General features: G+C 55.3%; 1 protein-coding gene across 31 annotated transcripts in view; it reads left to right on the top strand.

Moving 5' to 3' along the window:
* The window catches only part of ABLIM2 (actin binding LIM protein family member 2), a 141,845-nt gene that overhangs the window by 28,196 nt on the left and 87,998 nt on the right, over positions 1-25,651 (top strand). For 30 of the 31 annotated variants that reach the window (XM_049108532.1, XM_049108552.1, XM_049108548.1 and 27 more), the window contains exons 2-3: positions 11,755-11,898; positions 19,567-19,750. In XM_049108532.1, coding sequence (XP_048964489.1) covers positions 11,755-11,898; positions 19,567-19,750 — 328 coding nt within the window. Of the gene's footprint in view, positions 1-6,712; positions 6,867-11,754; positions 11,899-19,566; positions 19,751-25,651 lie in introns of those variants that run through there. The other variant, XM_049108555.1, reaches the window with a different exon arrangement.

The raw sequence follows: 25,651 nt of genomic DNA, 5'->3' as shown, positions 1-25,651 counted from the left end.
CAACATTACCGGTCATCGCGCGTGGGAATCAGGACCGCCGTGGGCGGCCACCTCGCAGCTGCTCCAGGCTGAGGTCAGAAGACGCGGAGATGGAGTCTCTGGACCCTCACCCACCTCGGCTGGCGGGAAGGACCCATGGCTCAGCCACTTAGGAAGAGGTCTGGCAGGTCCTCCAAGGCTTAACCTCAGAGTCACCAGATAAATGGCCAATTCCCAGGTCACCCCTGGGGAGGTGCCCGAGAGGCATGAGCCCCTGGGTCCACACAGAAGGGGCTGCGCCTGAATGGTCATAGCAGCTCATCCGTAATAGCCAGCGGGTGGAAACAACCCCGGGGCCCTTCACCTGACGGTCGGAACATGGGGCGTGTCCACGTGATAGAACATTAGTGGACCCGAACAGGACAAAGCCTGGGGTCACGCTACGGCGTGGATGAAGCATGGAAGTGCTCTGCGTTCCTCCAAAGCCAGACACACAAGACCGCCCACTGTGGGATTCCGTATGTATGAAACGTCCAGCACGAGCAGGTCTGTAGAGTAGAAAGTAAATTATCGTTGCCAGGGACTAGAGGAGGGGGACAGGGAGCAAGGAGTTTCTTCTGGGGATGATGAAAATGTTCTAAAATTGATTGTGGTCGACACACCCCTCTGCGAGTACAGATGGCTCTTAACGCAGGTTTGAGCTGATATCCATGTTATCAGCTGTTATCCACTGATAACATGGATATTTCTAGCAAATGTACATACAGTACGATAAATGTGTTTTCTCTTCCTTATGATTTTCTCTTTTTTTAAGGTTTTATTTATTTATTCATGAGAGACACAGAGAGAAGCACAGACACAGGCAGAGGGAGAAGCAGGCTCCATGCAGGGACCCGACGTGGGACTCGATGGGGGGACTCCAGGATCACACCTGGGCCGAAGGCAGACGCTCAACCGCTGAGCCACCCAGGCGCCCCTTCCTTATGATTTTCTCAATGGCACTTTTTTTTCTCTGGCTGGCTTTGTTGGGAGAAATAGGATATCATCCATTTAACATACAGAATACATGCTAATTGACCGTTTCCGTCATCAGTAAGGCCCTGGTCATCGGGAGGCTAGTTGTCACTGAGGTTTTGGGGAGTCCCAGTTATACTTGGATTTTCAGCTGCATTGGGGGTGATTGATGCCTCTAAATCCCGAGTTGTTTAGGGGTCAACTTTACGCTAAAAATCGTGAAATTGTGCATTTTAAATAGGTGAATGGTACGGTATATGAATTATGTCTCATTACGACTTTTCCGAGTGTGCACTGAGCCCCTTCTGCTGAGCGGGGCAGGTCTGCGCAGTAGCTTAGGCTATGGTTTGGAGAGTGCCCTGTCCGGGACACGAGGGCAAGGCATTGATCGGCTCTGTCCCTGGAGAGATGATGTTCTTACATTATGTCATCCCGTGGATCCTATCCTGTTGCATGTCCTAGGTGTGTGTCTGCGTGTTGAGTGCATACCTATCGCATTTTGTTCGTAGCACACAGGTGCCGGCTGGAGTGGCCGCCGAGCTCAACAGCGGCTCATCTCAGGGTGGAAGTTCAGCAGGGGATTTTAATTCTTTTTTGAGTTCTCTGTGCTGTTTGGGTTTGTGGCAATGAGTAGTATTATTTCTGTCACCAAAAAGCAGCTATTTTTGTGGCTAAAACCCAAGAACTGTTATCTGGGGAGGCGGGTGGTGGCTCCGGGCTGGGCTCCCACGCAGTGGGACATCAGAGTGACATCAGAGGGCCACACCTCTGGGCCTGTCCAGGCGGGGCAGGGGCCCGTCACCACACGCAGACTGTGTGACCGGGCGCAAGCGGCCCCCCGTGCGCCTGAATTCAGAGGCCAGATGGGATCTGAGGGCATTGGTGTGTGCACCCAGGAGGCCTAAGGTTGGCAGAAGGTGTGGGAGTGTGGTGTGCGTGTTGAACTAATGTCCTGCACGTCTCGGCTTTCCCTGGGCCCTGCACCAACACTGTGGATGCCCAGTTTTAATTAGACACTCAGGACATGCTTCCCCTGCCACCAGCCTTCCAAGGACCAGCAAGTAAGAGGAAAGTGTCGAGGGGACAGATTGTGCATGGGGGAAGGTCTGAAGAGACAAACCAGTCGCTCCCCACCGGTGTGATCTCACCAAGCTGCTGAGCATCTCTGAGCCTCAGCCCTGTCTTTAGAGGCCTGGGCAAGGGGGTGCTGCTGGTGGTCCTGACTGGCCAGTGTGCACTGGGGTAGTACTGGCAGGCCCCCTGGCCTGCGGCCCCACGCTGGCCGGGTCTCATGGTAGCCAGCCTGCTGAGTGAGGGCCTGACGGATGAACTCGGCCCTCACAGACCCCCTCTGGGCACCCACAGCTGGGGCTTAAGCTGCGGCAGCCTGGGTTCGAGCCCCAGCCTCGCTCCTTGCCCATTCCCTGCTCGGTGACCCGATCGTTAATGGAAACAGCCGAGTGCAGTGCCTGGCACTTAGCCTGGGCGTGGGAACTGAAAGACAATGTCACACACATTATTGCACCACGCGGTGCTTTGAGTCATCAGATGCGTGTCCCGTTCCCATTGGATTTAAGGAACAGTTATTGAGCATCTGCAGTGTAGTGGGCCCTGGTGTACATTCAGACCAGACAAGGTCACTTACTGGTCCCATGGTGGCTGCTCTGGCCTGTGGCAGTGTGACGAGAGGGACATGTACCTCTCTGGGGGCCTGGAGACCCCAATCCTGCTACTGGCCCAGCCAGACTCTGTGACCTGCGTGGGGCCCCACCCCTCCCTGCCATTGGCCGTATTCCCCTGGGCATATTCCCCAGATGCCCGCTATGTCCTGGCCTTCCGGAATGCCTCCCATGAGATCCTCAGATGCCTCTCCGGTCAGGAAGAGCCGCTCTTCCGACCATTAAGTAACACCCTTGGGGACGTGGGTGGACAGGCCTCCCGGACCAGCTGCTGAAGCATGAGGTGTCCTGGGACTTGCCAAGAGCTGGAGCTGGAGCCTGCTGAGCCTGTGTGGCCAACCTGAGCTTCCGGGGCTGCTCATCGCCGCCTTGCTCCCAGCATTGCCTCCGGAAGGGCCCCCCCCACCTCCTTCATGGCAAGTCCTCCCCCCCACCACTGCCCCATGTGCCAGCCCTGCCCCGTCACCATCCTCAGAAGGCCCGGTGTGGGGTCACATCATTGTCTCCCCTGCAGATGGAAAACAGGCCTGGAGGAAGGATGCCAGCACATCCCAGCCCTGGCTTCCAGATCTTTCCACCTGCTGGGGTGATGGATTTGTCTGCTGGAGTGGCTGTAACCAAGTCCCTCAGACCGGGGCTTAACCCTCAGACCTCTGCTCACATCCTGGTGGCCAGACACCTGAGATCAGGGGGTCGCCATGGCAGGCTCCTTCTGTCCTTGGCTTGCAAACGGTCAGCCTCTCCCTGAATCTGCATGTGGTCCTCCTATGTGCGTCTGTCTCATGTCCTAATGTCCCCTGCGTATCAGGACACTCATGACGACCTCACTTTAGCCCCACCACCTCTGGAAGACCCTGTCTCCAAATCAGGTCATGGTCTGAAGTGCTGGGGATCAGGGGTCAACCTGTGAATCTGGGGGACACAGTTCAGCCATCAGAGATGGGATCTTTCTGTGGACCTTCCTTTTGACCGATTGCACGCTCTGGAGGAAGGGAGACACGCCAGCTGGGCCGGTTTTCCTTTCCCTGCCTCTCTGTCAAGTCTGAGGGTCATGCCGGGCTCCGTGGGGCTGCCCACTGACCCCACAGCCCTGTATGCGGCCGTGAGGGAGTTTGGCACGGCAGGGATGTTCCTGTCCTGTCCACAATGTCTCTGGTTTGATCTGGGAACACTTACAGGCTAGGGGTGACCTGAGAACCGGGGACGACAGGAACCTCTGCAGGTGTCATGGCTCACGTGGCTGGTGGCCAGTGCTGGCAGTCAGCCAAATGGCTGCACGTGCCCCCTGCATGCCGTCGCTTGGTACTTGGTGTGGTTGGGCTTCTTCAGTGTGTGGCCACCGGGCTCCAAGAATGAGCCTCCTTAAAAGCAAGGCAGATGTTTGTGGCATTATGATCTAGCTTGGAAGTCACATGGTGACACTCCTGTCACATCGTTGGCCCAGAGAGTCCCAGGTCTCAGACCCCGACACTTAGTGAAAGACGGGTTAAAGCCAGAGAGGAGAGGAGCTTGTGAGATGGGTGTCTGCCTCCAGGCGCTGCTCAGAAGCCCACGGAGGAGCTCAGAGGGATGAGTGTGCCAAGACCTCCGGAAGGAGTAGAGATCACGTCACCAGATGCTGAGGCAGGCTGTGTGCAGGGGGAGACGGCCACATGTCCAGAATGTTGTAATTCAACTGTGCTGTATGTTCATTTGTCCCATTTTTTGAGCACCTGCCAGGTGCCAGGCACTGGGCTGGGTGCTGGCCTCCAAGGGTGAGCCTGGCGGGCATGGAGCCCACACCGCGTCAGAGGAGAGGTCGTCAGATAGACATTCAATGCAGTGGGGTGACCAGGAGGGAAGGGTGGGCTCATCACCCAGTGGACTTCACTGCTGTGCCCTGGGCCGGCCCTAAGTAGGCCCAGAGGACCACTGGTGGGTCCGCCCCCAGGACATCATGGTCCAGGGCTGATAGAGAAGCTGCGAGGTGCACATGGGGAGGTGGCCCATTTGGGGATATGAAGCATGTGCACCTACTCGGTTCCATCTGCGTTTGCAGAACTCGCTGCTTAGAACTCAGGCGGAGCAGAGCGGAGGGTGGACAGCTGACTGCAGTCTGGCCCTGGGGCAGGTCAAGGGCTCCGATGAGTGCACTCAGCTCTGTGGGAGAAGCTGGAGACTACATCTTTGGGAAACTGAAGCGGGCGTGGGGGTGGTGTGGGGAGTTCAGGCTCGGCTGGTGCACCGAGCTTCCGTGGGAGGGCTTCTGTCTCCCCTCTCTGTGCCCTGGAGTGCTAGCTAGCTCCTTGGGCGGCGGGGGGTGTGCAGAGGATGGCTCTGCTCGGGCCCTGTGCCAGCCCCGGGCTTGTCCCTGGACGGAGGTCCCGGATGACTGACATACTTGGAGAGTCACACAGGGTCGCCTCTCTGGCCGTGTGGGGAGCCCGCTTGCCGGGCCCAGGCTGCCGACGGCCGTGGAGAGAACGGCAGCTCCAGAGAGCCGCTGCTGGTTCATGATTATAATTAGCAGTCGGCCCGTAAGTAGGTTAAGGCAGGGAGTGCTCTCGTGTGGTTTGGTGTGATTTTCCAACACCCAGCCCTGGGGAGGAGGCCACGGGAGAGAGCAGGAGCTGCTCCCAACCTGAGACACAGCCTGCGAAGACCCTCCAAGCCATGGGGTTGGGGGGCTTATGTCCATACGGAGAAGACCAGCCCTCGTGCTGGAGGGTGTGTGAGCCACAGGATGCTTACGGCCACGTGGTGTAGAGAGCCGTCTCCTCCAAACCCGGCCCTCGGGAGCCACACTTCACAGACCTGGCCCCTGGCCCCGGGAGGCTTCCAGGCCAAGGGAAGCAGGCGCACAGACCGATGGACAAGGGCCAGCCAGCGTGATCAGGACTGTGGTGGAGATGAGCATGGTGACATGTACTTGCTGAAGGCCCAGAAGGCACCTGCCCTCCTCATGTCACCTCCTCCCAGAAGTCCTCTTTGATTGCACACAGGTTCATCTCCCTGCTGAGTCTCTCTGGTCTTTGTCATGACTAGAAGTGAAGGCCTGGGGGAAGACGAGAACTGTGTGCCTGGCACCCACGCTGGGTGTATCGGAGTCCCAGGGTTGGGTGTGCATGCACGGTTTATGTGGCCTATTCCGTATTAGAGCAGAGTTGTGCAATCTGGAGTCCTAGCCAGTGGTTTGCATGATGTGACAGCAGGGTGGAGAGCGCAGCAAAGCCATCACGGTGGGCGGGATGTGGGCACGAGTCAGAACCCGAGCACACAGGGCGCCCACATTTGTACCAAGCCTTCCAGAGAAAGCCTGGACCACAGGGTGACCGGGGAGAGCGGGTCTTTGGCTACAACAGGCCCAGCAGCTTGAGGTCCAGCACCACTGGGCCCTTGGAGGAGCGACAGACCATGAGCCACCGAGAAAGAGCAGAAGAAACAGACGGAAACAAGTGACGTGTGCCTTGTTGTCTGGGAAGTGAGAGATGCGTTGCTGGCACCAGAGAGGCATCTTGCTTCCTCTCCCCCAACCTGGCGTGTCCCCTCTCCTGCCACCTGCCACCGGGTGGGCTGGCCAGTTTGTGCCCCCGGGTCCCTGACACCCACAGGCTCCTCCGCTCTCCTGTTAGCTGAACGAGTGCGCACCTGACCGGGGCATCCACAACAGCAGGTGGCTACAGGGATGGGCGGGCATCACGCACACCTGGGCTGCGGCCCAGCAGAGTCCCTCCCCTAGCCCCCTCCTGTCTGTAAGTCTGAGGCTCGTCATCTGTAAAGTGGGGGTGACAGACCATTCCTGCTGGTTAGGGGCCAAGGCTGGGCCTATTTGTTCCTCTGGAACCTGGGCACCTAGCAGATTGTCAGGCATGTGCTGGTGAATTGAATGACCGAATCAGCAAACAGTAAGAGCAGCTTTGTTGTTCCAGTTCTTGGGGCTGAGCGCACTTTGGCCGAGCACCTTGCAGTTCTGACTTCACAATGAAGTGCTTTGACGCGAGGTGGTCTCCAGTGGCTCAGGGCACCGGGAAGGCTCAGGGCAGGGCAGAGGAGGCCGGGGGAGGCCTGGCTGCAGCAGCGTCTATGCAGGTGAGGATCGCACGGGAGCAGGAAGGCCGCACAGGGCTCATGTCCCAAGGGCATCACCGCTGGCCTCCAGGTTTGGTGACAGAAACAACGTGGGACATTTGGTTGTGGCATCTAGAGTGATGTCAGGTTGGTGAATTTCCTTGAATAGCGTGGGATGTGGCCCCAGTTGGGCCTGAGCGCACAGAGTGAAGAAAATGGGAAGGCTTGGTGGGTGAAGAGGCCAGAGTTCCTGACTCATCAGGGTAAAGAAGCCAAGGAGCCCACTTGCCGGGTGCCCTGGACACCTGCCCGCCAACCACACAGGCGACAGAACTGAACTTGGCACCGACATTTGCGGTGGCATTTGTGGGGTTCAGCCACTGTCTCTGCTCCCCAAGCAAAGAGCTAGTGAGGCCTGGTGCCAGTCTGGGTTGGCCCCGTGCACCGAGTCAGCACTGGGCACTGATGGGCGAGGCACTGGGTGCAAAGGCCGATGTTAGGAGCCCCACCTGCTGGAGGTTGCCAGTGGCACCATCCATGGCCACCATCACTGTCACTGCCTCATGTGCCCCCCACATGGTTGGCGCTCAGCTGGGTCACCGGCTACACATGTGTCGTCTGCTCTGATCTGCACGAAGGTCCCACATTTGGGAATACTTGTCTCTAATTCATAGAGGAGGAAACAGGCTCCAGAGGGCATGTGACCCGCCCAGGGTGACAGGGCCAGGGAAGGACGTAGCTGGGGTCAGTATGGCCATCCCCCTTCCCGTCCTTACCCTGCCACGTCACAAGGTGGCCGAAGAAGCGTGGAGACAAATCTAGGATGATCTACCTGTGAGGTGGGCGTGTAACCAAAGGCCCGGGCCCCCCAGGAGCTCCTGGTCTCCTTGATGGCCTCCTCCCCATCCCCACCCCCATTGCCGGGCAGCCCCTGATATCTGGGGCCCTGGGGACCACCAGGCCTGCAGCTGAGGTCCACCGACATCTGGCAAGCATCGCACTAGGCACTTTCTCTACTTTAATAGACTCCAAAAATGCCTCATGAGACCAAGCTGCGGCTTATAGATGTGAAACCTGAGGCTCTTTGGGGTTTGGTCAGCTCTGCAAGGTCACACAGCTGCCCCCGGCCATGGACGCGGGCCCACATCCGGCCCCGCTGGCTCCCGTCCCGGTTCCAGCAGCACGCGCTCTCTCTCCTGGAGAGAGGACAGGGTTGCAGCCTGGAGGGACCGCAGGGCGTCACGGGGACTGCGAGGCCGGCCATCGGTCAGAGCGGGCAGGCCACGTCCCCGCCCCTGCCGACCGAGTATTGGTGATCCCAGGAATAATTCCTGTTCCTGGCAAGGCTCCCCAGGGCTGGGATTTCACCATCACAGGAGGATCAGATAGGCACAGCCCCGTGTGATTGATTCGTAACCCCTTGCATTTCCGTTTTCCGTGATAACTACGGTTGGGGACTTGTGACACCAAAGGTCGGAGCCCACCTTGCAGTTGTCGCGAAATGAGCCTGTCGCGTTTGCGGGTTGGGCCTCAGGGTGTGAGAGCTCTCCCTCTCTGCTCCTCTTTTCTTTTAAAAGTTGTCCCAGACTTTATTTCTTAGGGTGGTTTTCGGGCCACAGCAAACCAGAGCGGTAAGTAGACTTCCCATATACGCCGCTCCCCGAACTTGCGTTTGCAGATGATGAACCAGTTCTGATACATTGTTCTTAATATTATCAGGCTTCCCTCCGGGGGTTGTACCTGCTGTGGGTTCCCACACGCGTGTGAGGACGCAGCCACGTCATAGCGTCCCACCCAGCGTCCTCTCTGTTCCCCACCTGCTCATGCCTACCCCCACCCCCCACCCCGCCGAGCCCTGGCAACCGCTGATCGTTTTAGGGTTTCCATGGCTCTGCCTTCTGCAGAATGTCCTGTAGATGGACTCACAAAGCACGCAGCCTCTTCGGACTGGCTTGTTTCCCTTGGTAATATGTATCTGGGTGTCCTCAGTGTCTTTTTGTGGCTTGATATCTGGTTTCTAGATAATTCTCTCTCTTTTTTTTTTTTTTTTGCATAAGATGTAGACACCAGACACCAGGGCTGGCCAGCCCTGCCCATCCCTGTCCTGGGGCTGCCCTCAGAAAGCCTGGGTTTCTCTGCGGGCCTCAGCTCCCTCGGCAGCAGGGACAACAGCCTCTTGAGGAGGAATGAGTCTGCCTCAGGAGGCTGGATGGCTCCGGCCACAAATACGCAGGAGTCACAGATGGGGTCCCAGGGCCAGGGGGCACCTGCGCAAAGGCCCACGCCCGTCCCCACGGCGCGGCGCCTGCTTCCCACCACCAGAGGGCAGCACCACCGCTCTCCAGCCCAGTCGCCCCAGGAGGCTTTAGAGGATGCTCCAGGTGGGCAGAGTTGGGTCCCCCCCTACCCAGGAAACGCGTCTTAAAGTAGCTTCCCCCTCCCCAGACCAGATAGATCTCCAGTAGCCAGGAAACTGGCAGTGTCAGGCTGTGTGTTTTTGCAAATGACAATAGCTATTGTGTATTGAGCCCGTCATCCTAGCAAACGCTCCCTTCCCCGGGGCAGGTGATAGGAGCAGAGGGCGGACGGGTGGATGGACAGATGCATGGAAGGCTGGGCGTTCCAGATCACAGCACCCGCAGGTGAAGCTGGGGCTGCACCCAGGCCATCTGCCCCTGCGGCCTGTGCTCCCCCAGGGCTCACAGTGACCCCCAGGGTGGCCGGTTTGACCTTCCCTCACATTGGACTTGCGCCGGATTCCAGTAGTATAAAAACTTGCTTGTCTGCTCGTGGACAGATGATAGGCTATTGTTCTTTGTCTGCCTGACAGATGAGAAGATAACAATGTCCGGGATCTGAGTCCCCCACCCAGCCACCCACTCCCCAATCTCCACTGAGCCTTGGAGGTGGGCAGGGTGACTCCGGAGCCCACCAGGCCACGGGCTGTTCACAGGTTTCAAACCTGGATTCCAGTGGTTCATTCCTCAAGGGGAGTCTTAAATTCAAGCCCAGGGAATCCTGCTTCCTGCCTTCTTCCACCAGTTTTTTTAAGTAAAAAGGCAATTTCTGCACTTTTTCTGCAGGAAAAAGAAGTGAAGGGCAAACGGACTGTTGGCATTTAAACTAGAGCAGGGAATGTCACCGTGGCTGCAGGAGGGCAGACGGAGCTCCCAGGGACCCGCACCTGGCTCTGCACCCCCCAGTCAGCTGTTTGGTTCTGACTCCTCTGGAAATGAGAGGCAGGCATCCACTCTGGGTCTGGGGTGCCCGGGGCGATGCTGAAATACTTTTCATGCTGCTCACTTCCTTTCCTGCACCTGCTTCTCGTTCCCCAGACAGCTGGCACCCTGCTACCCTTGGGGTGTTCATAGCCTCCTCCTCGGACAGCTTGCTGTCTCCAGCAGGGCCCAGTGCCCCTGCGCAGCCCACTCTCAGACTCCGCACCTCGACAGGGACCGTAGCACAGAGCAACCCTGCTTTGGCACACTGGGGGCTGCTGGGCCTTGGGGTTCTGCGGATGGGGGACAGGTGGGACAGTGGGTGGAGAAATGTCCTTCTCTGTCTGGAGTGACCTCCAGATGTTTACGACAGGGATGAGGAGGACTTGAGGTCTGGCACTTGCTCAAAGCTAGTGTTTAGATGATTGTGTAAATGGGTGTGTGTGTACAAATAACTTAGCCCTCCAATAAAGCATGGCAAGTGCTTCCTTGACCACCCCACACCCCCAGGGCCCACCTGGGGTTTCAGCTGCCACCAGGTGGGCGGCTCACTTGCACCTGCAGACTTCCTGCCTCAGGTGCCCACAGGTCCCCTCATGCCTTCCTGCCATCTGCTGGCCCCAGATATACTACCTGCACCCCGTCCTTGTCTCAGCCTCAAGCAGGACCTCAGACCAAAAAAGGAGAGTGGCATTAGAAGATGTGGAAATAAGCAAAGACAGGCCCCCTATCCCAAAGTGGTCCGCTCAGTGCTGGCTGTACCCAGGGGTCAGCCACCCTCACTTGGCAAAGACCTAGAGGCAGGAGGAGCAGTGGGGGAGCTTCCCAAGGGAGGGGGGGCTCAGGGGAGCCTGATGGGGCCTGGGGGCCTCGGGAAGCTGGAAGGGGGTGTCCGGGTTTATCTTTCTTGGGTCGGTCCTGAGTGGGAAGGATCCAGCCTGCTCAGGTCCCTGCGTGGGCCACACTCTCTGCCCAGCAGGCCTCCACACCTGCCTCCAACTCCACCAGCCAGCAAGCTCCTCCGTGTGCTTCAAGCGACTCTGCTGGTCCCCAGCCCTGGGGCCTCCCGCAGCCCCAGCTCTGCCACTTGGGCTGTCTCCACCGCCGGGCTAGAGCTCCTCCAGGGGCCGATCCGCTTGGACCCAGCATCCTACACGCTGGTCTCCGTAGGTGCTTTCGGAGGACGAGGATGAGGAGCATATGGTCCCCCCCAGACCCCAAGAACCCCACGGCCGGGCCCTTCAACCCTCAGTGGGTTTCCTGCAGCTCCATAAACACCCCAGGCCGAGGCTGGCTTTACAGAGGGCAGCAGCGATATTCAGGTCCATGTCCCCACTGACGCGGAGGGAATTGGAAGCAAGCTCAAAGGGGGACCGTGGTGATCGTACTCTCAGAAGAGAGGACTCCGGTCTCCTGGCGGCAGAAGGGCTGCCGGGCTCCCGGTGGGGGCCTGTGCTTTTGGGGCCCTGCTGGCCGACGTCCTGCCGGGCCAAGGCAGCAGGAGAATAGGCTGCCCTTTGGGAGGGGGCCATGATCTCCCCGCCACGGCAGGCAAGCCCACCTGGAGGGGGACAGGTGGCCTGTGGGGAAGGACTGCCATGCAGAGGAGCCCCTCCCTGGGGTTGACCCGATGGCCTCACATTATCCAGTTCCTTCCGGTCCCCCAGGAAAGACTGTCCGCCAGTCAGCATCTGTCCCCTGACACGCCGCCGTGGGGCTCGAGCTGGGGTGGGGTCCCCAAGGCCTCAGCGGCCGCCAGTTTAATACCCTGTGCCCGGAGTGTCACACCTCTAACACGGCTCCTTGTTCCCCGACAGTGTCGGAACCCCAGGCCGCTCACAGCCCCCTGGAGAAGCCGCCCAGCACCGCCATCCTGTGCAACACCTGCGGGAATGTGTGCAAGGGGGAGGTGCTGAGGGTCCAGAACAAGTACTTCCACATCAAGTGCTTCGTCTGCAAAGGTGAGCGTCCCCAGTCTCTGTTCTCTGTCCCTGCTGTCACGGGAGAGAGAAGTATACTGGCTACGGCATGCAGCATGATTTGAAAAGATTGCTTTTGGTCGTAAAAACCAAGTTTTTGGGGGGCAGGGAGAGGACGGATGTGGAAGCTTCTAGAGTGGGTTTCGCAGGCGAGGTGGTATTTGAGCTCTAAGTTGGGGTCAGGAGAGGAATCTGCTGGCCGGAGGGGCTGCCCAGCCCGTGCAGGTGGCAGGGGCAGGTGTGTGCAGTGTGGGTGGACAGCTGCGGTTCCACCGGGGGCGGGGGGGAGGTGCTGCCGAGCAGGAGGGGGAGGGGGACGAGGCTGGGGTGCAGCTTCCTCCCCACACCGGCAGCCCTGAGAGGGACGTGCAACTGTTAGTTGTGGGGGGCAAGGGGGGCCTGGAAGTGTGGGAGCCTGTCCCGGGCTGGATTTAGGCCTGGTGGGGCCTGGTTGAGGCCCTTGGAGATTTCCAGGGGCACCTCTTGGGCATGGAGGTGCAAGGCCACAGGGGAGCCCCCATCTCAGGGGAGCTCTGCCTGCGGCCACGCCACAGCCTCGTGCCCTCTGTGAAAACTGCATGTTGAGTCCTGTTGTTCAGAAAGAAAACTTGCGGCCACTGGCCGGACTCCGCTGCCATGACAGAGGGCACCCCAGAAATGGCCCCGAAGCTCCCGGCCATGCAGAGTACGATGGGAGACCTGGGGGCCCTGAGGGGGTCAGGGACCCAGGGAAGACCTGAGTACCTGAGTGTCTCCAGAGCCACCTCCCAGGGACCTCTGGGTGGCACCATCCCTGACAGGGCTGAGTGCCCCGGGACCCTCAGTGTGAGGGTGACCCTGCCCCTGCCCCTCGGAGGGCGCAGCCTGGAAGTGCCTGTTTTCAGGGAAAGGATAGAACCAACCCAGGTCAGGGTGTGAGAATGTCAAGTCTGGAGTATCCTGTAAACACTGCCTTTGCCCATGATGCCGCACCTCTGCCCTGCTCAGTGCCCTGCCCCCACCGTGGTCAGTGTTCCCCCCGTGGTCAGTGTCCCCACCCCCACCATGGTCAGTGCCCAGCACCCCTCCCCCCACCCCGTCAGTGCCCTGCCCCCACCATGGTCAGTGCCCAGCACCCCCCTCCCCGCCCCCCCGTCAGTGCTCTGCCCCCACTGTGGTCCGTGCCCCCCCACCACCATGGTCAGCACCCCTGCCCTACCTGAAGCTTCTCTTCTTTTCATCAGAGCTTCCCAGACGACTGTGGGATTTGTCCAGTTTAATTTTCTCTACTGTCTAAAAGACAAATTTGCTGTGTCTGAAAAGCAAAATCCATTAAAATGCTCTATTTAAAAGGTTATTTTAAAAGACACAGGGGAGGCGGCCACCGTGTCTAAAAGGATTGTCTGTACGCACAGACCTTAGGTTCGCAATAAAAGGCATGAGCTTCCAGAGTGGAGTCCTGGTTTCACCCACAGGGTTTGGTGGGTGGCAGGAGCTGCCCCAGGAGCCCCTCCCCTCCTGCAGTGTCCCCTGGGCTAGATCACTTTGTCCTCTGAGCTTAGGCTCCTGAGCAGACGTGGGAATAGCCGTAGCCTCCGCCTGACCACGGGCCGTGGGCGGCACTGGCCGCTCCTGGGACTCGCCCTGTGTGCCTGGTGGCTGCCCCCACACCAGTGGCTGCTTTGGTGTCAGGAGCTGTGGGCACGCAGGCCCTGTTCCAAGGCCACTGCCCACACCCACAGCCAGGTATAGAGCCTCACTCTGTGCCAGGCGGCCGTGCCCACAGCCGTGCGGATGCGGCGTGGCCCTGCCCTTGGCGGGGACATCTCTGCTTCACCTGCTGAGAAACGACGTGGGGCAGCTGCCACTGCCTGCTAGCTGGAGAAAGCTGTGTTTTGTTTAAGCATGAAGATGCCACAGTCTCTGATTGGTCTTTTATCCAGGTTCTCATGAAAATGCAAAGCCCATGAATCATCAAGGGTACTTTTGGATGAATCAAATGATTCCCCAACTCCTAGTGTCTTAAACACCATGGATATTTATCAGCTTAACATGAAGCCTGGAGTTGGTTACCTGAACAGCTCAACAAGCCTATTAAAGACCCAGGTTGTTTTTCTGCTTCCTACCCACCCGGTCCCCTCTCCGCCTCCCTCATCCTGCGCATGGCAGCAGTGCCTGTCTCCTTATGGTCTCAGGGTGGCTGCTGCAGCTCCAAGCATCACATTCTCACAGAGTAACATCCAACCCAGGAAGGAACTGGGGAGGGATCTGCACAAAGGGCTCCGTCCTCACGCGATTCTCCCTTTGACCAGGAGAACCCTTTCCCCGAGGGCCCCCAAAGACTTTGAATATGACTCGTTGGCTAGGACAGGGTCACAGGTCCACCACACGGGCACAGAGGACCAGAAAGGAGGGTTGGCGGGACTCACTGGGACCAGTCATGTCTGCCCCTGGGTGGGCCTGTTGCCAAGTGAACCAAAGCAGGGTCTGTTAGCACAGCTTCTCACCAGAGGCCCCAGTGTGATGGGTTCTTGCCACCTTGGCACTTGTTAGATGGGCCTCAGTTTACCTGGGAAAACCCATGAAATGATTTGTGATTATGCTCTCCTGTTGGATGCTTTGATGCCTGGAGGTCTGGGTGCAAATCCCACGCCTTCCCCACCCCACCCCACCCCACTCATGTGGGTCTTAGACACGTTTCCTAGCCTCAGGGTTCATGCAATAGTGATTTCTTGGGCACCTACTATGTGCAGGCAGTGAGGGTGCTTGAGATGCATTCATGAACAAAACGGAAATCCTTGTCCTTGTAGAGATCATGTTCCAGCGCAGGGAACAGACAGCAAACACTGGGTAGGATAAATATGTTTTACCATGGGCTAGGTCCCGTGCAGGGAGGGAGGCAGAGGGGCTCAGGAAAGGCAGGCACTGGGGCTGGGGGAGTCAGTCGCTCACTATTTTCAGCTGGGTCGTCAGGGTGGGCTTCAGGGAGGAAAAGCCCAAGTGAAGAATCGAGGGATATTTGGGAAGAGCCTTGCAGCCAGAGGGAGCGGCTAGGACAAAGACAGGGAAGCAGGGTTTGTGCCTGGTGGACTCAGGGACAGGCCAGAGCAGAATGAGAACGGGGAGGGTCCTGTGAGGCCCTTGGCTCTAACGTCCCTGGTTGACAGACGGAGGAGGGCTCTGGTCCTCCTTTGTTTCCACAGACCCCTGTGGCAGTGCTGTGTGTGGATGTGTGGGGAAGGGCTCGGGGGCTACGTGTTGCCATCTGGCAGCTCTATCCTCATGCTGCAAAATAGCATATAAATGTGTCAAACACCCAGCACATAGTAGGTCCTCAAGAAAAAGGGTTAAAGTTGCCGTTTTCACAAAGAACTTGAAATTTGCTGCACACACAGGGTCAAGAGAACCAGACTGGTTTTTCGAGGCAAATTTCAAGCACAGACCTGTGCTTTTAGAACAGTGGTTTTGAGTGTGGTGTCTGTACCCTGCTCGTCATGCCCTGGACACACGACCCCGACTCCACTCGTGGCCCCCAGAAAGTGGGCGTTCCTCATGGGAGAAGCAGAACCACGGTTGTGGAAGGAGCCCGGCAGGGAGGGAAGGGACTGTGATGGGGAGCTAAGCCCGCCAGCTCTGCCTGCAGCTTGCCGGTATACGGCAAGGACACATCCATCTGGGGCTATAAATAGCCACCAGAGAGCCACTCTGGACACCTGGGGGTGGCAAGCGGATGGTGCAAAATGCCTGCATTCTCTCCTTTTGGGGCATTCCAGGGGCATTTTTTTAAAAAAAAGATTTTATTTATTTGAAAGAGAGAGAGAGAGCACAAGTAGGTGAAGGGCAGAGGCAGAGGGAGAAGCAGGCTCCCCGCTGAGCAGGGAGCCTGACGCGGGGCTTGACCCCAGGACCCATGACCTGAGCCGAAGGCCGATGCTCCCCACTGAGCCACTCAGGTGCCACCCTTCCCAGGGCGTTTATGACAAACTGACCGAGGGCTTTCAGAACCAAAGGCAAGCTTCAGATAGATGGGCCTATCCTGCCCAGGGCACGTTTCTGCACAGCCTGGCCCACGCAGGGTGCTCCAGGATCTGCAGACCACGTGGCAGGAAGGACTCTGGCTACAGGGGCCTGTTGGTACAGATGGAGGGGCCTGGGTCCCAGGGCCCAGGGTCGGGGTGAGCCCTACTGGTAGTGGCCATGAGCCCCGAGCTGGCTCGCTCCCATCAGGCCGCAGGAGCTGCCTCCAGCTGTTTCCTCGTATTCTGATGTGAGCCACCCCCTTTCTCCGCACCGCCCCCCGGAACAGAGAGGCGTACTAGAGAGTGGGACATATCCCTCAGGACCCCTGTTGGGTTCAGGTTCGATTCAGTGCACAGTCCGCCATCCTGTCCTCTGTGAGTCTCTTTAACTTGGAGTCATGTGTCCATACGTGTCCTGACTGATTGAGCTCCCATGTTCCCGTCACCGATGGGATGCTCCAACATCAACCCCCCCATGTGAGGTCCACGGGGAACCTGGCCATCCCTCTGCTGTTGGACACTTACGTCCACTGCAGCCTGGCACTGAGCCACCTGGCAGTCCTGTGCCCCATCTCACTGATTTCTTAAGACAACCATGCAAGACATGAGCGTGGTTGACCCTATTGTACAGACAAGGACTCGGAGGTTCAGAGAGGCTGAGCAGCATGCCCGAGGTCACAGAGTTGGGGGCAGCAGAGGACCCCAGCCCAGGCTGGCCGACTCTGAAGCCCAGTGAGAACGCAGCACAGCGTGTGTGCTGCTGCCGCAGCGACACCAACCAGCAGAGCTTCTGTGGGTGCTCCCGGTCATTTCCTGGGGATAGGCCCTAGGAAAGAGATCGATGGGTCAAAGGGTAGGAGCCGTTTGCATGTTCTTTAGACTCAGCACCAGGTGGTCTTTCCGAAAGCGTCTGCCCACCCCTGCCATGCTCCTGACGGTTTCTCACGAATGACCCTGTGAAGGCGCAGGACTGACCCTCCGGGTCCCCCACGGCCGCTCTGCTCCCGGGGTTGGAGTTGGCTAATTTGACAGGCAAGATAGGAGGTCATGGTTGTCCTGATCAGGCCTGTTTACATTCCTAATGAATTTGGAGTTTTTCATTTTAGCAGGTGGAGGTGTGGGGTTTGAGTGTGACCTCATGCGCATGGGGCCGCCACAGGCCGCCCAGCAGCAGGGTGACCATGAGGGACACTCACGCAGTCTCAGTGGGGCACTACATCCGTGGGCACATTTTCCTCCCATATCAAGGTTACGCCAGCATAGCCGTGTAAAGATTAGGACAGCCCGATGCCAGCGTGTGGATATCCTTGGGCCATCCTGTCGCTCCACGGCTGTCTTGTCTGTCACAGGTGGCATTTACAGAAAGACCCCTAGCAAGGCCCTGGGTAGGCTGTTCTTCCCGAGGCTGGGTCCACCTGCTGGGCGTGCACCGTGCTGCAGGATGTCATAAAAGGTTTACACTCCCTCAAATTTCTGCAGATGCTCTTCTGAAACTCGACCTGCCTGAGGAGGCACCTTGGGGCAGGGGGCAAGCGGGAGGCTGTCGGGCTCCCCTCCCCTCCCAGGGCACCAGGCAAAGGTGTGGTTCCGCAGTCGGGGCTCCCTTGATCAGACGCCGGGGGCTCCCCTCGCTCACCACTGTCTGTGGCATCAAGAGCTGATGCAGAAAGGTTTTCCTTTGTGTGTCTAAAACGATTTACCAAAATTTATATTGTATGTGTTATTTTGATAGCTTTCTTCTAATCTTTGTAAAAAAAATAACTCAATCCAGAATAACTGATTAAATATTTAGAGCCTTGTGACCACGAGAAATTCCTAATAAATCAATGTCCACATTGACTCTGGATTTTTTTGTCGGTGTTGCAGAGAGCATGTGGAGCTTCCTGTCTTAAAATACATTATATTTTTTATTAATTTCAGAGATAGAACTTAGTGATTCATCAGTTGCATACACACCCAGTGTTCATGACATCACGTGCCCTCCTTCATGCCCATCACCCAGTGACCCCGTCCCCCCACCGCCCTCCCCTCCAGGGACCCTCCGTGTGTTTCCTGTGATTAAGCGTCTCTTATGGCTGGTCTCCCTCTCTGATTTCATCTTGTTTTATTTTTCTCTCCCTTTCTCTATGTTCATGTGTTTTGTTTCTTAAGTTTCACATGAGTGAGATCATATGGTAATTGTCTTTTTCTGATTGTCTTATTTTGCTCAGCATAATACCCACTAGTTCCACTCACGTCATTGCAAGTGGTAAGATTTCATCCTTTCTGAGGCTGAGTAATATTCCATTGTGTATATACACCACATCTTCTTTATCCATTCATCTGTCGATGGACATCTGGGCTCTTTCCATAGCTTGCCTACTGTGGACGTCGCTGCTATGAACATCGGGGTGCGTTATGTTCACATGCCGTGCTTTGGGGAAGTAGAGTGGACAGAGGCTTTCTAGGCAGAAAAGGGACTAGGTGAAGTTTCTGCTTTTACTGAGAGTTGGCTGTGGGTTTTGCATATATGTTGGTGGTCTTGCTTTGGCATCTACTTCTGGATGTGCTCAAAAGGATGACGTGAGTTAAATTTCAAATTGCCAATACTTAGAATTTACCAGAAACAATATCCTTTGCTATCAATTAATGTTTGATGGAAAATTTTAAGTGTGGATTCAAAAAAGGTGATGATGGAAGAAGAAGAAAGGAAAGAGGGAAGGAAGGAAGGAGGGAAGGAAGGATGGAAGGGAGGGAGGGAGGAAAGGAGGAAGGATATAGTTTTCAAGACTCTGCTTGGGGGCTGTGACCCACGAGGACCCAGGACTGACCTGGCTGGCAGGGCAGGGACTACAGGGGTGTCCTCCTGGCCTCCGTCAGGGAGGGGCTGGGCCAGCCGGGGCAGGCATAGGTGGCTCCCTCTGGAACCATGCCTGGCTCCCACGTGCCCCTGGGCTGCAGGGGGAGTGTGTAAGTGAAGGCATGGGTGTCCTGGACACAGACTGGCAGGCTGTCCCGAGAAAAGTCACCCCTATCCCCACCTGGCAGCTTGTCCCCACCCCATCCTTGGGACTTTGCAGTGCAGCTTCCTGGGGCCAGCTGTGTGTTAGCGGACAGGGGACAAAAGGGTTTGTGTTCGAGTGTTCATGGTCTCTCTCCCTCCGGGCCTTGCCCACACCGTGGGAGACAGACATCGGGACATGGAAACGGGCAGGAGTCGGGAGAGGGTCAGGGAGTTGCTCTGGGGCCTGGGGGCAACCACAGGACACCTCTGTGCTCCGCATGCTGCACGAGATTTTCTCACCAGAGCAGAGTACCTTCCCCGGGCTGTTGCATTCCCTGCTGGGAGCAGCCCAGTCAGAGAAGCAGAGGGGCTCGTTGGCATCCGCACTTCACCCCTGCTGAGGTCCAGGGGGCTGGCCAGGGAGGGAGGCGGGCCGGCCCCTTAGTGGAGCCTGATTCTCCTGGGTCCATGCCACTTTTCTGGAAGCTTCCACAAGAAAGTCCACTGGGCACCAGGCTGAGTGGCCCAAATAGGCATCTGTACTGGGAATCTAGCCCCCCAGGTTCAGCGAGTCACCCCAAATTAGCACGGAGACCTGTGTCAAGTGGGAGTGGTGTGTGGTGGGGCTGGCAGGTGGGCTCCCCACTAACGCCAGTGGCTCTCCCCCAGCATGTGGCTGTGACCTGGCCGAGGGTGGCTTCTTCGTGCGGCAGGGCGAGTACATCTGCACGCTGGACTACCAGCGCCTGTATGGGACCCGCTGCTTCAGCTGCGACCAGTTCATCGAGGGCGAGGTGGTGTCAGCGCTGGGCAAGACCTACCACCCCGACTGCTTCGTGTGTGCCGTGTGTCGGTGAGTCAGGCCTCCGGGCTCCCTGCTCCTTCTGGGTGCTCCCTCCTTCCTCCTTCCCCTCTCCCTCCCTCCTCCTCCTCCTCCCTCTCTCCCTCACCCCTCCTTCCCTCCTCTCTCCTCCCCCTCCTCCCATTTCCCTCCTTCCTCCCCTCTCTTTCCTCTTCCCTCCCTCCTCCCTCCTTCTCCCTCCTCCCTTTTCCTTCCCTCCCATCTCCTTCTTTCCCTCCTCCCTCCTCCTTCTTTCCCTCTCCCCTCCTTCCCTCCCTTGTCCTTCCCTTTCCTCCTCCTTCCTTTCCTCCCATGTCCTTCCTTCCCTCCCTTCCTCCTCCCTTCCCCCTCAAGCATGGGTATCTTCCAGATTTGAGGAAGGGTCCTTCCCCTTATAGAATCTACCCAGCCACTGCCCCATGCAGGCCTCAAAGTTGCCTGCTTGGGGTCCTGCCCCTGGGGTCCCTGCCTCCCCTCTGTCTGTCCCTCCTTCCTGCTGCCCCCAGGGCATCCATAAGAAAGTACAAGCCCCTTGGTCCAGCTGAGAGAGGCTTCACAGGTTGTTCTAGTTCCTTCCTTCCATCACTCATTCATTCATCCTACCAGGCTTTTTCAGCACCTCTGTGGGCCTGGCACAGGGCTGGCACCAGCAGCTTGTAGATGCATTAGCTCAGACTCTCCAGGCTCAGCACCTAGAGACACTGAAGCATAAGGGTGCCACCCTCATCTCCAGGAACTTTCCTTTACAGGGGCCCAGCTCTCTCCCTCCTCAGGGCAGCCTCTGTGTCCAGTGCAGGGGCTCTTATGGGCCCCACAACACTGCCCTAGCAGCACGGCCCTGGGGCTGCTTGATGTGAGCTCCTTTGGAGACTTAGCAGGGAGGCCAGAAGCTGCTTCCCCATGTGAGCATCCTCCTCCTTCAGTGCCGCCCCACACCCTAGACACATTGCTTCCGGGGAGATGTTCTATTTCTAAGAAACAAAGAATAAAAGAACCCAGAGTTTATTTTCTGCTCTGTTGTTTCTGTCTCACCACACCCAGTTTCAAGGGGATTTTTTGAGTGTTGTTCCAAGAGCTGTTGTCTGTAGACATGGCATGTGTGCTGGACAGAAGTGGATGCTTGGCCAGGGGGGCTGCAGAGAGGGGGGAACAATGAAGGAATATTTCTAATGACAGTTTCTGTGTTGTTGCAGCATTTGTGGGTCTCAGAGTTCCCACGGGGATGATAGAATGTTTGATTTCTATACATGATGCTTAGAGACAAGGGGACATAATCATAGTAAGTGTGAAGGATCACCTCTGGATAATCTTCAGTTTTTGAAATAATAGTAGACAGCTCCATCACACTGGAGTAACTGGGCTGCATGTACCACCCTCCATACACAACTGCAACACCCTATATGAAGCAGTTGTTTTGGGGCTCTGGGGCACAAGCTGTGTGGGACTAAGACTAGGGCCACCAAGGCCATGGACCCTGCAACCACCCAGCTTTGTGTCTGGAGGCAGTTCCTGGAGCCATAGTACAAGGAGAGAAGACCAAGTCAGGAGGCAGTGATATGAGCAGCAGAGGCTGTACCCCAGAAGGGAGGAAGCCACACAGAGCAAGTGCAGAGAGCAACGTGGGGGGAGCCTTTGAGCCTTTCACTGAACACAAAACCACAGAGGCGCATATCACAAAGTGGATGAAGAATGGCCAGATTGGTGCAAGCTGAATGGTTCCCGGGGCTGGGAGACATCAAATTGTGACCAGGTTGTTTTACAGCCAGGTGTGCAGTGGGGATGCCAAGAAAGTTGTGCCTTATTCATGGGACTAAAATGGCCCTAGAGCAAAGGCTATGAACACCTGCTGAAAGGAAGTACAAGAATAAACCCCAAAAGGTGGCACTGATCTGCAAATGAACTAACTGCCTGCCAGAACAAGTCATGCACTCTTCACAAGAAGACGGGAAATCCAGCTCTCAGCAACATAGCATAGGCAGTGCCCAGCATCCAATCAAATATTACTAGTCATAAAAGCTGGGAAAGGAGACCCAAAGCCAGAAGACAAGCCAGTCAATAGCAGTAGACCCATAAATGAGTGTGTTGTGAAACCAACAGATGGTGGCTTTGAAACAGTACTGAAAATGTGCTTAGGTGTTTAAAGGAAAGTGTCAATGCACATAGAAGTCTCACAGAAGGTATAAAAAGAAGTCAAATGGACTTTCTGGAAAGTACAGTTTCTGAGATGAAAAATCCCTTCAAAGAAATTAGCAGTAGATTAGGTATTGCAGACGAAAGGCTTGGTGAACCTGAAGACATAACAACAGAAACTCTTCAGGCTAAAGTGAAAAGACGGAAAAGACTAGAAAACATGAAGACAGATTCAGCTATCTGTGGATCAAGGATCTTTCTATCTGTTTGGATTGGGAAGGGGAGACCCCCAAGGTAGGGAAGGCCAAATAATTGAAGAAATAATGGCTGAAAAATTTCCAAACTTGATGAAACTATAAACCCACGGATCCAGGCATCTTGATGAACCTCAAGCAGAATAAACACAATAGAATCCTACTAAGTCCATCATAATAAAATTTCTGAAAAGTAGTAATAAGAAATCTAACAAAAAGCAAGAAAAAAGACCCACATCATATACAGTGGAATGGAAGAATTATTGCAGACCTCTCACCTGAAACTATGCACCATAGAAGATAGTGGAATGGCATCTTTAAAGAGTTACAGGAAAAAAATCAAACAATTCCATACCAAGCCAAAAGAAAGAAAGAGGAAGAAAGAAGAAAGAGAAAGAAGAAAGAAGAAAGAAAGAAGAAGAGAGAGAGAAAGAAAGAAGAGAGAGAGAAAGAAAAAGAAAGATAAAGAAAAAGAAAAGAAGGAAGAAAAGAAAAGGGCTTTCAAAAAACGAAGACAAGACCTCTAAAGAGTAAAGGGTTTCTGTTTTGGGTTGATGAGAAAGTACTCAAATTGATTGTGGGGACATGTGCACAAGTCTGAATACACTAGAAACTAATGAATTATAGGTATTGAATGGCATGAATATTATATACAGGCACACCTCATTTTGTTGCACTTCACTTTATTGTGCTTTGCATATACTGTACTTTTTACAGATTGAAGGTTCATGGTAACCCTGCATTGAGCAAGTGTGTTGGTGCCATTTTCTGACAGAATTTTCTCACTTTGGGTCTCTGTCACCTTTTGGTAACTTTTGCAATATGTCAAACTTTTTTATGATTATATTGTCTGATCTGTGGTCAGATTACAACTTGCTGAAAGTTCAGATGATGGTTAGTATTTTTTATTAAGGTATGTGCTTTATTGCTTTAGTTTTTAGACTTAGTGCTATTGCATGTTTAATAGACTACAGTGTAAACATTACTTTTCTATGCACGAGGAAACCAGAAGATCCATTTGACTTGCTTTCTTGCAATATTTGCTTTATTGCAGTGTTCTGGAACTGAACCCTCAGTATCTCCAAGATGTATGCGATTAAAATAACATGAATAAATGTGTTCCCCCCTGCAAAAAAAAAATAAAAGCAAAATAAAAACTTCTGTAGACACACAAAAGCTAAGAGAACTTGTTGCCAGCACACTAACGTGACAGTAAAGCTAGAGGAAGAAAAATGATGTCAAAAGACATCAGCAAAGTATAGAGGCAAGCCATCAGCTGGTAGATAAGGTACATCTGCTGAGGGACTGGCATCCAAAAAATATAAAGAACTTCTACAAGTCAGCAATGAGAAGATAAATAAGAACCCTATTAAAAAATAGGCAGAAGAGTTTAACAGACACTCCACAAAAGAATACACATGAATGACCATAAGCACATGCAACAGGGCCGATTAAAAGGATAAAATACCATCACCCATCCACTGGACTGGCTAAAGCTAAAATGGTGGGTAATGACAAGTGTTGGTGAGGATATGAAGCTGAAGCAATGATCATGTATGGCCGGGGGAATGCAAAGTGGTACAACCTATCTGGAAATCAGTGTGTCAGTTTGTTGTAACGTTGAACACAGAGTTAGCATATGGCCCAGTGGTTCCATTCCTAGGTATGTACCCAAGAGAAGTGGAAGCACATGTCTACCTAAAGAGTTGTCACCAAACGTTCTTAGCAGTTTTATTTGTAAGAGCCCCCAACTGGAAAGAACCCAAATATCCTTCAACAGTGAGTGGAATCTTGTTGTCCCTCATCTGTCCAGTGGAGCACCACTGTGCCACAGTAACAAGGGCCAAACTAATGATGTATGCAGTGCAAGGGACAGGATGCTGAACCAGCCATCAAAGACTACCTACTGTGTGGTTCCATGTGTATGCAGTTCCAGAAAAGACATATCCCATCCACAGTGACAGAGTGCCCATCATGGTTGCCTGGGGCCAAGGGTGCTAGTGGGAAGTGATTATAGACAGTCACAGGGGACTGTTTGCAGTGGACAGAATGTCCCATATCATGACTATGATGATGAAAACATGAATGCATGCATTTGTCAAAGTATATTTCAATAAAGTTGAACTAAGAAAATAATAACTACCATTTATTCAGCCTCTCCTGGTCCCAGGCAGTATGCCAGAGCTTTCCATGCAGTTTGTCTGATGGATGGATGAATACATGGATGGATAGATGGAAGGATGGATGGATGGATGGATGGATGAATAGATGGATGATGCATGGATGGAGAGAGGGATTGATGGATAAGTGGATGATGCATGGATGGATACATGCATGGATGGATGGATGGATGGATGAATGGATGGATGGATGGATGGATGGAGTGATGGAGTGATGAATAACAATCCCATGACACAGGTATTATCAGTCCCACTTTACAGGTGAGAAACAGGACTCAGATGGGGTAAGTAACTTGCTCAGGGTCACATAGCCAGAGACCCTGTCAGTGCACATGCAGCCAAGGTGAGGAACCCCACTCTATCCCAACACCCCACATTACCAGGCCAGCTGTAGGACTCTAGGAAGAGAGCAGCAGAGCACAGCACTGGCCACAAGTGACACAGCACAAGGCATCAGTTGCAAAGGCTCTCTGCCCAAGAAGCTAGGTCTGCAGGGCTGTCTCACAAGCCTGCGGAGATGGCCAGCTCAGTCTCTATTCGTCCTTGGTCTCCAAGAGAAGGGACTGGCCCACTGGGGGCCCCAGAACACACCAGCTGAATGAACGCCAGCCGTACGTGAGGGGGGGCTATGGCAGTCTCCGTTGGGGGGAGACATGCTGCAGGGCTGGGGCTGGCCTGGGGCTGGTGTGACCAGGCAGGCTACGTGAGGAGGCCAGGCAGGAGGGGGTGCTGAATTAGGCCCCCTGGGGGCCTTCAGTCATTCTCTTGTTCACTCACTCATTCACTCTAGCAAGGTGTACCTCTTGAGCACAAGGGATATGCCATGGATTTCCCAGCCCTGAGAAGGCAGCTGGGAGACTCTGCCTCCTGGGGCCTGTGTGGATGTCCTCCCCACCCTTGCAGCCCCCTCCAGACACATTCAGCTCCACAGATAATTCTGGACCTTCCAGAAGCCCTTTGGGGGAACCATTAGGAGAGCATTGAACTCTGGGTTTCTGAGGTCAGGAGCTCCTGGGTTCACTGCTCCACCCTCAGGGGCAAGGCCAGGGTTTGTATGCAGCGGGTGCTCAAGGCTTTAAGCAGTGGCAAAGGCATATCCTGGTTGAGAGAATTCTGCAGGCTACTGCTCCAGAGCACAGGTTGTTTGGTCAGCCTGAGCTGGGGAAGGAAAGTGGCCCAGGGCTGCCGATTGCTCAGTGGCAGCAGGTGGCCAGGATGGACGTGGGCAGGACACTGAAGTCTGTCTTCCTGCCCCTGGTGGCAGGTGGCCTGTCCCTCACTTGCCAGAGAGCAGCCAGTTTACCCATCTCCCAGGCACCAGAGAGGAAGTCCTTGGTGCAGGAAGGCTA

Source organism: Canis lupus, chromosome 3, assembly GCF_003254725.2.
Source record: "Canis lupus dingo isolate Sandy chromosome 3, ASM325472v2, whole genome shotgun sequence".
In the NCBI taxonomy this organism is placed as follows: Eukaryota; Metazoa; Chordata; class Mammalia; order Carnivora; family Canidae; genus Canis; species Canis lupus.
The sequence above is the reverse complement of the archived record's forward strand: the minus strand, read 5'-3'. Positions and strand labels throughout refer to the sequence as shown.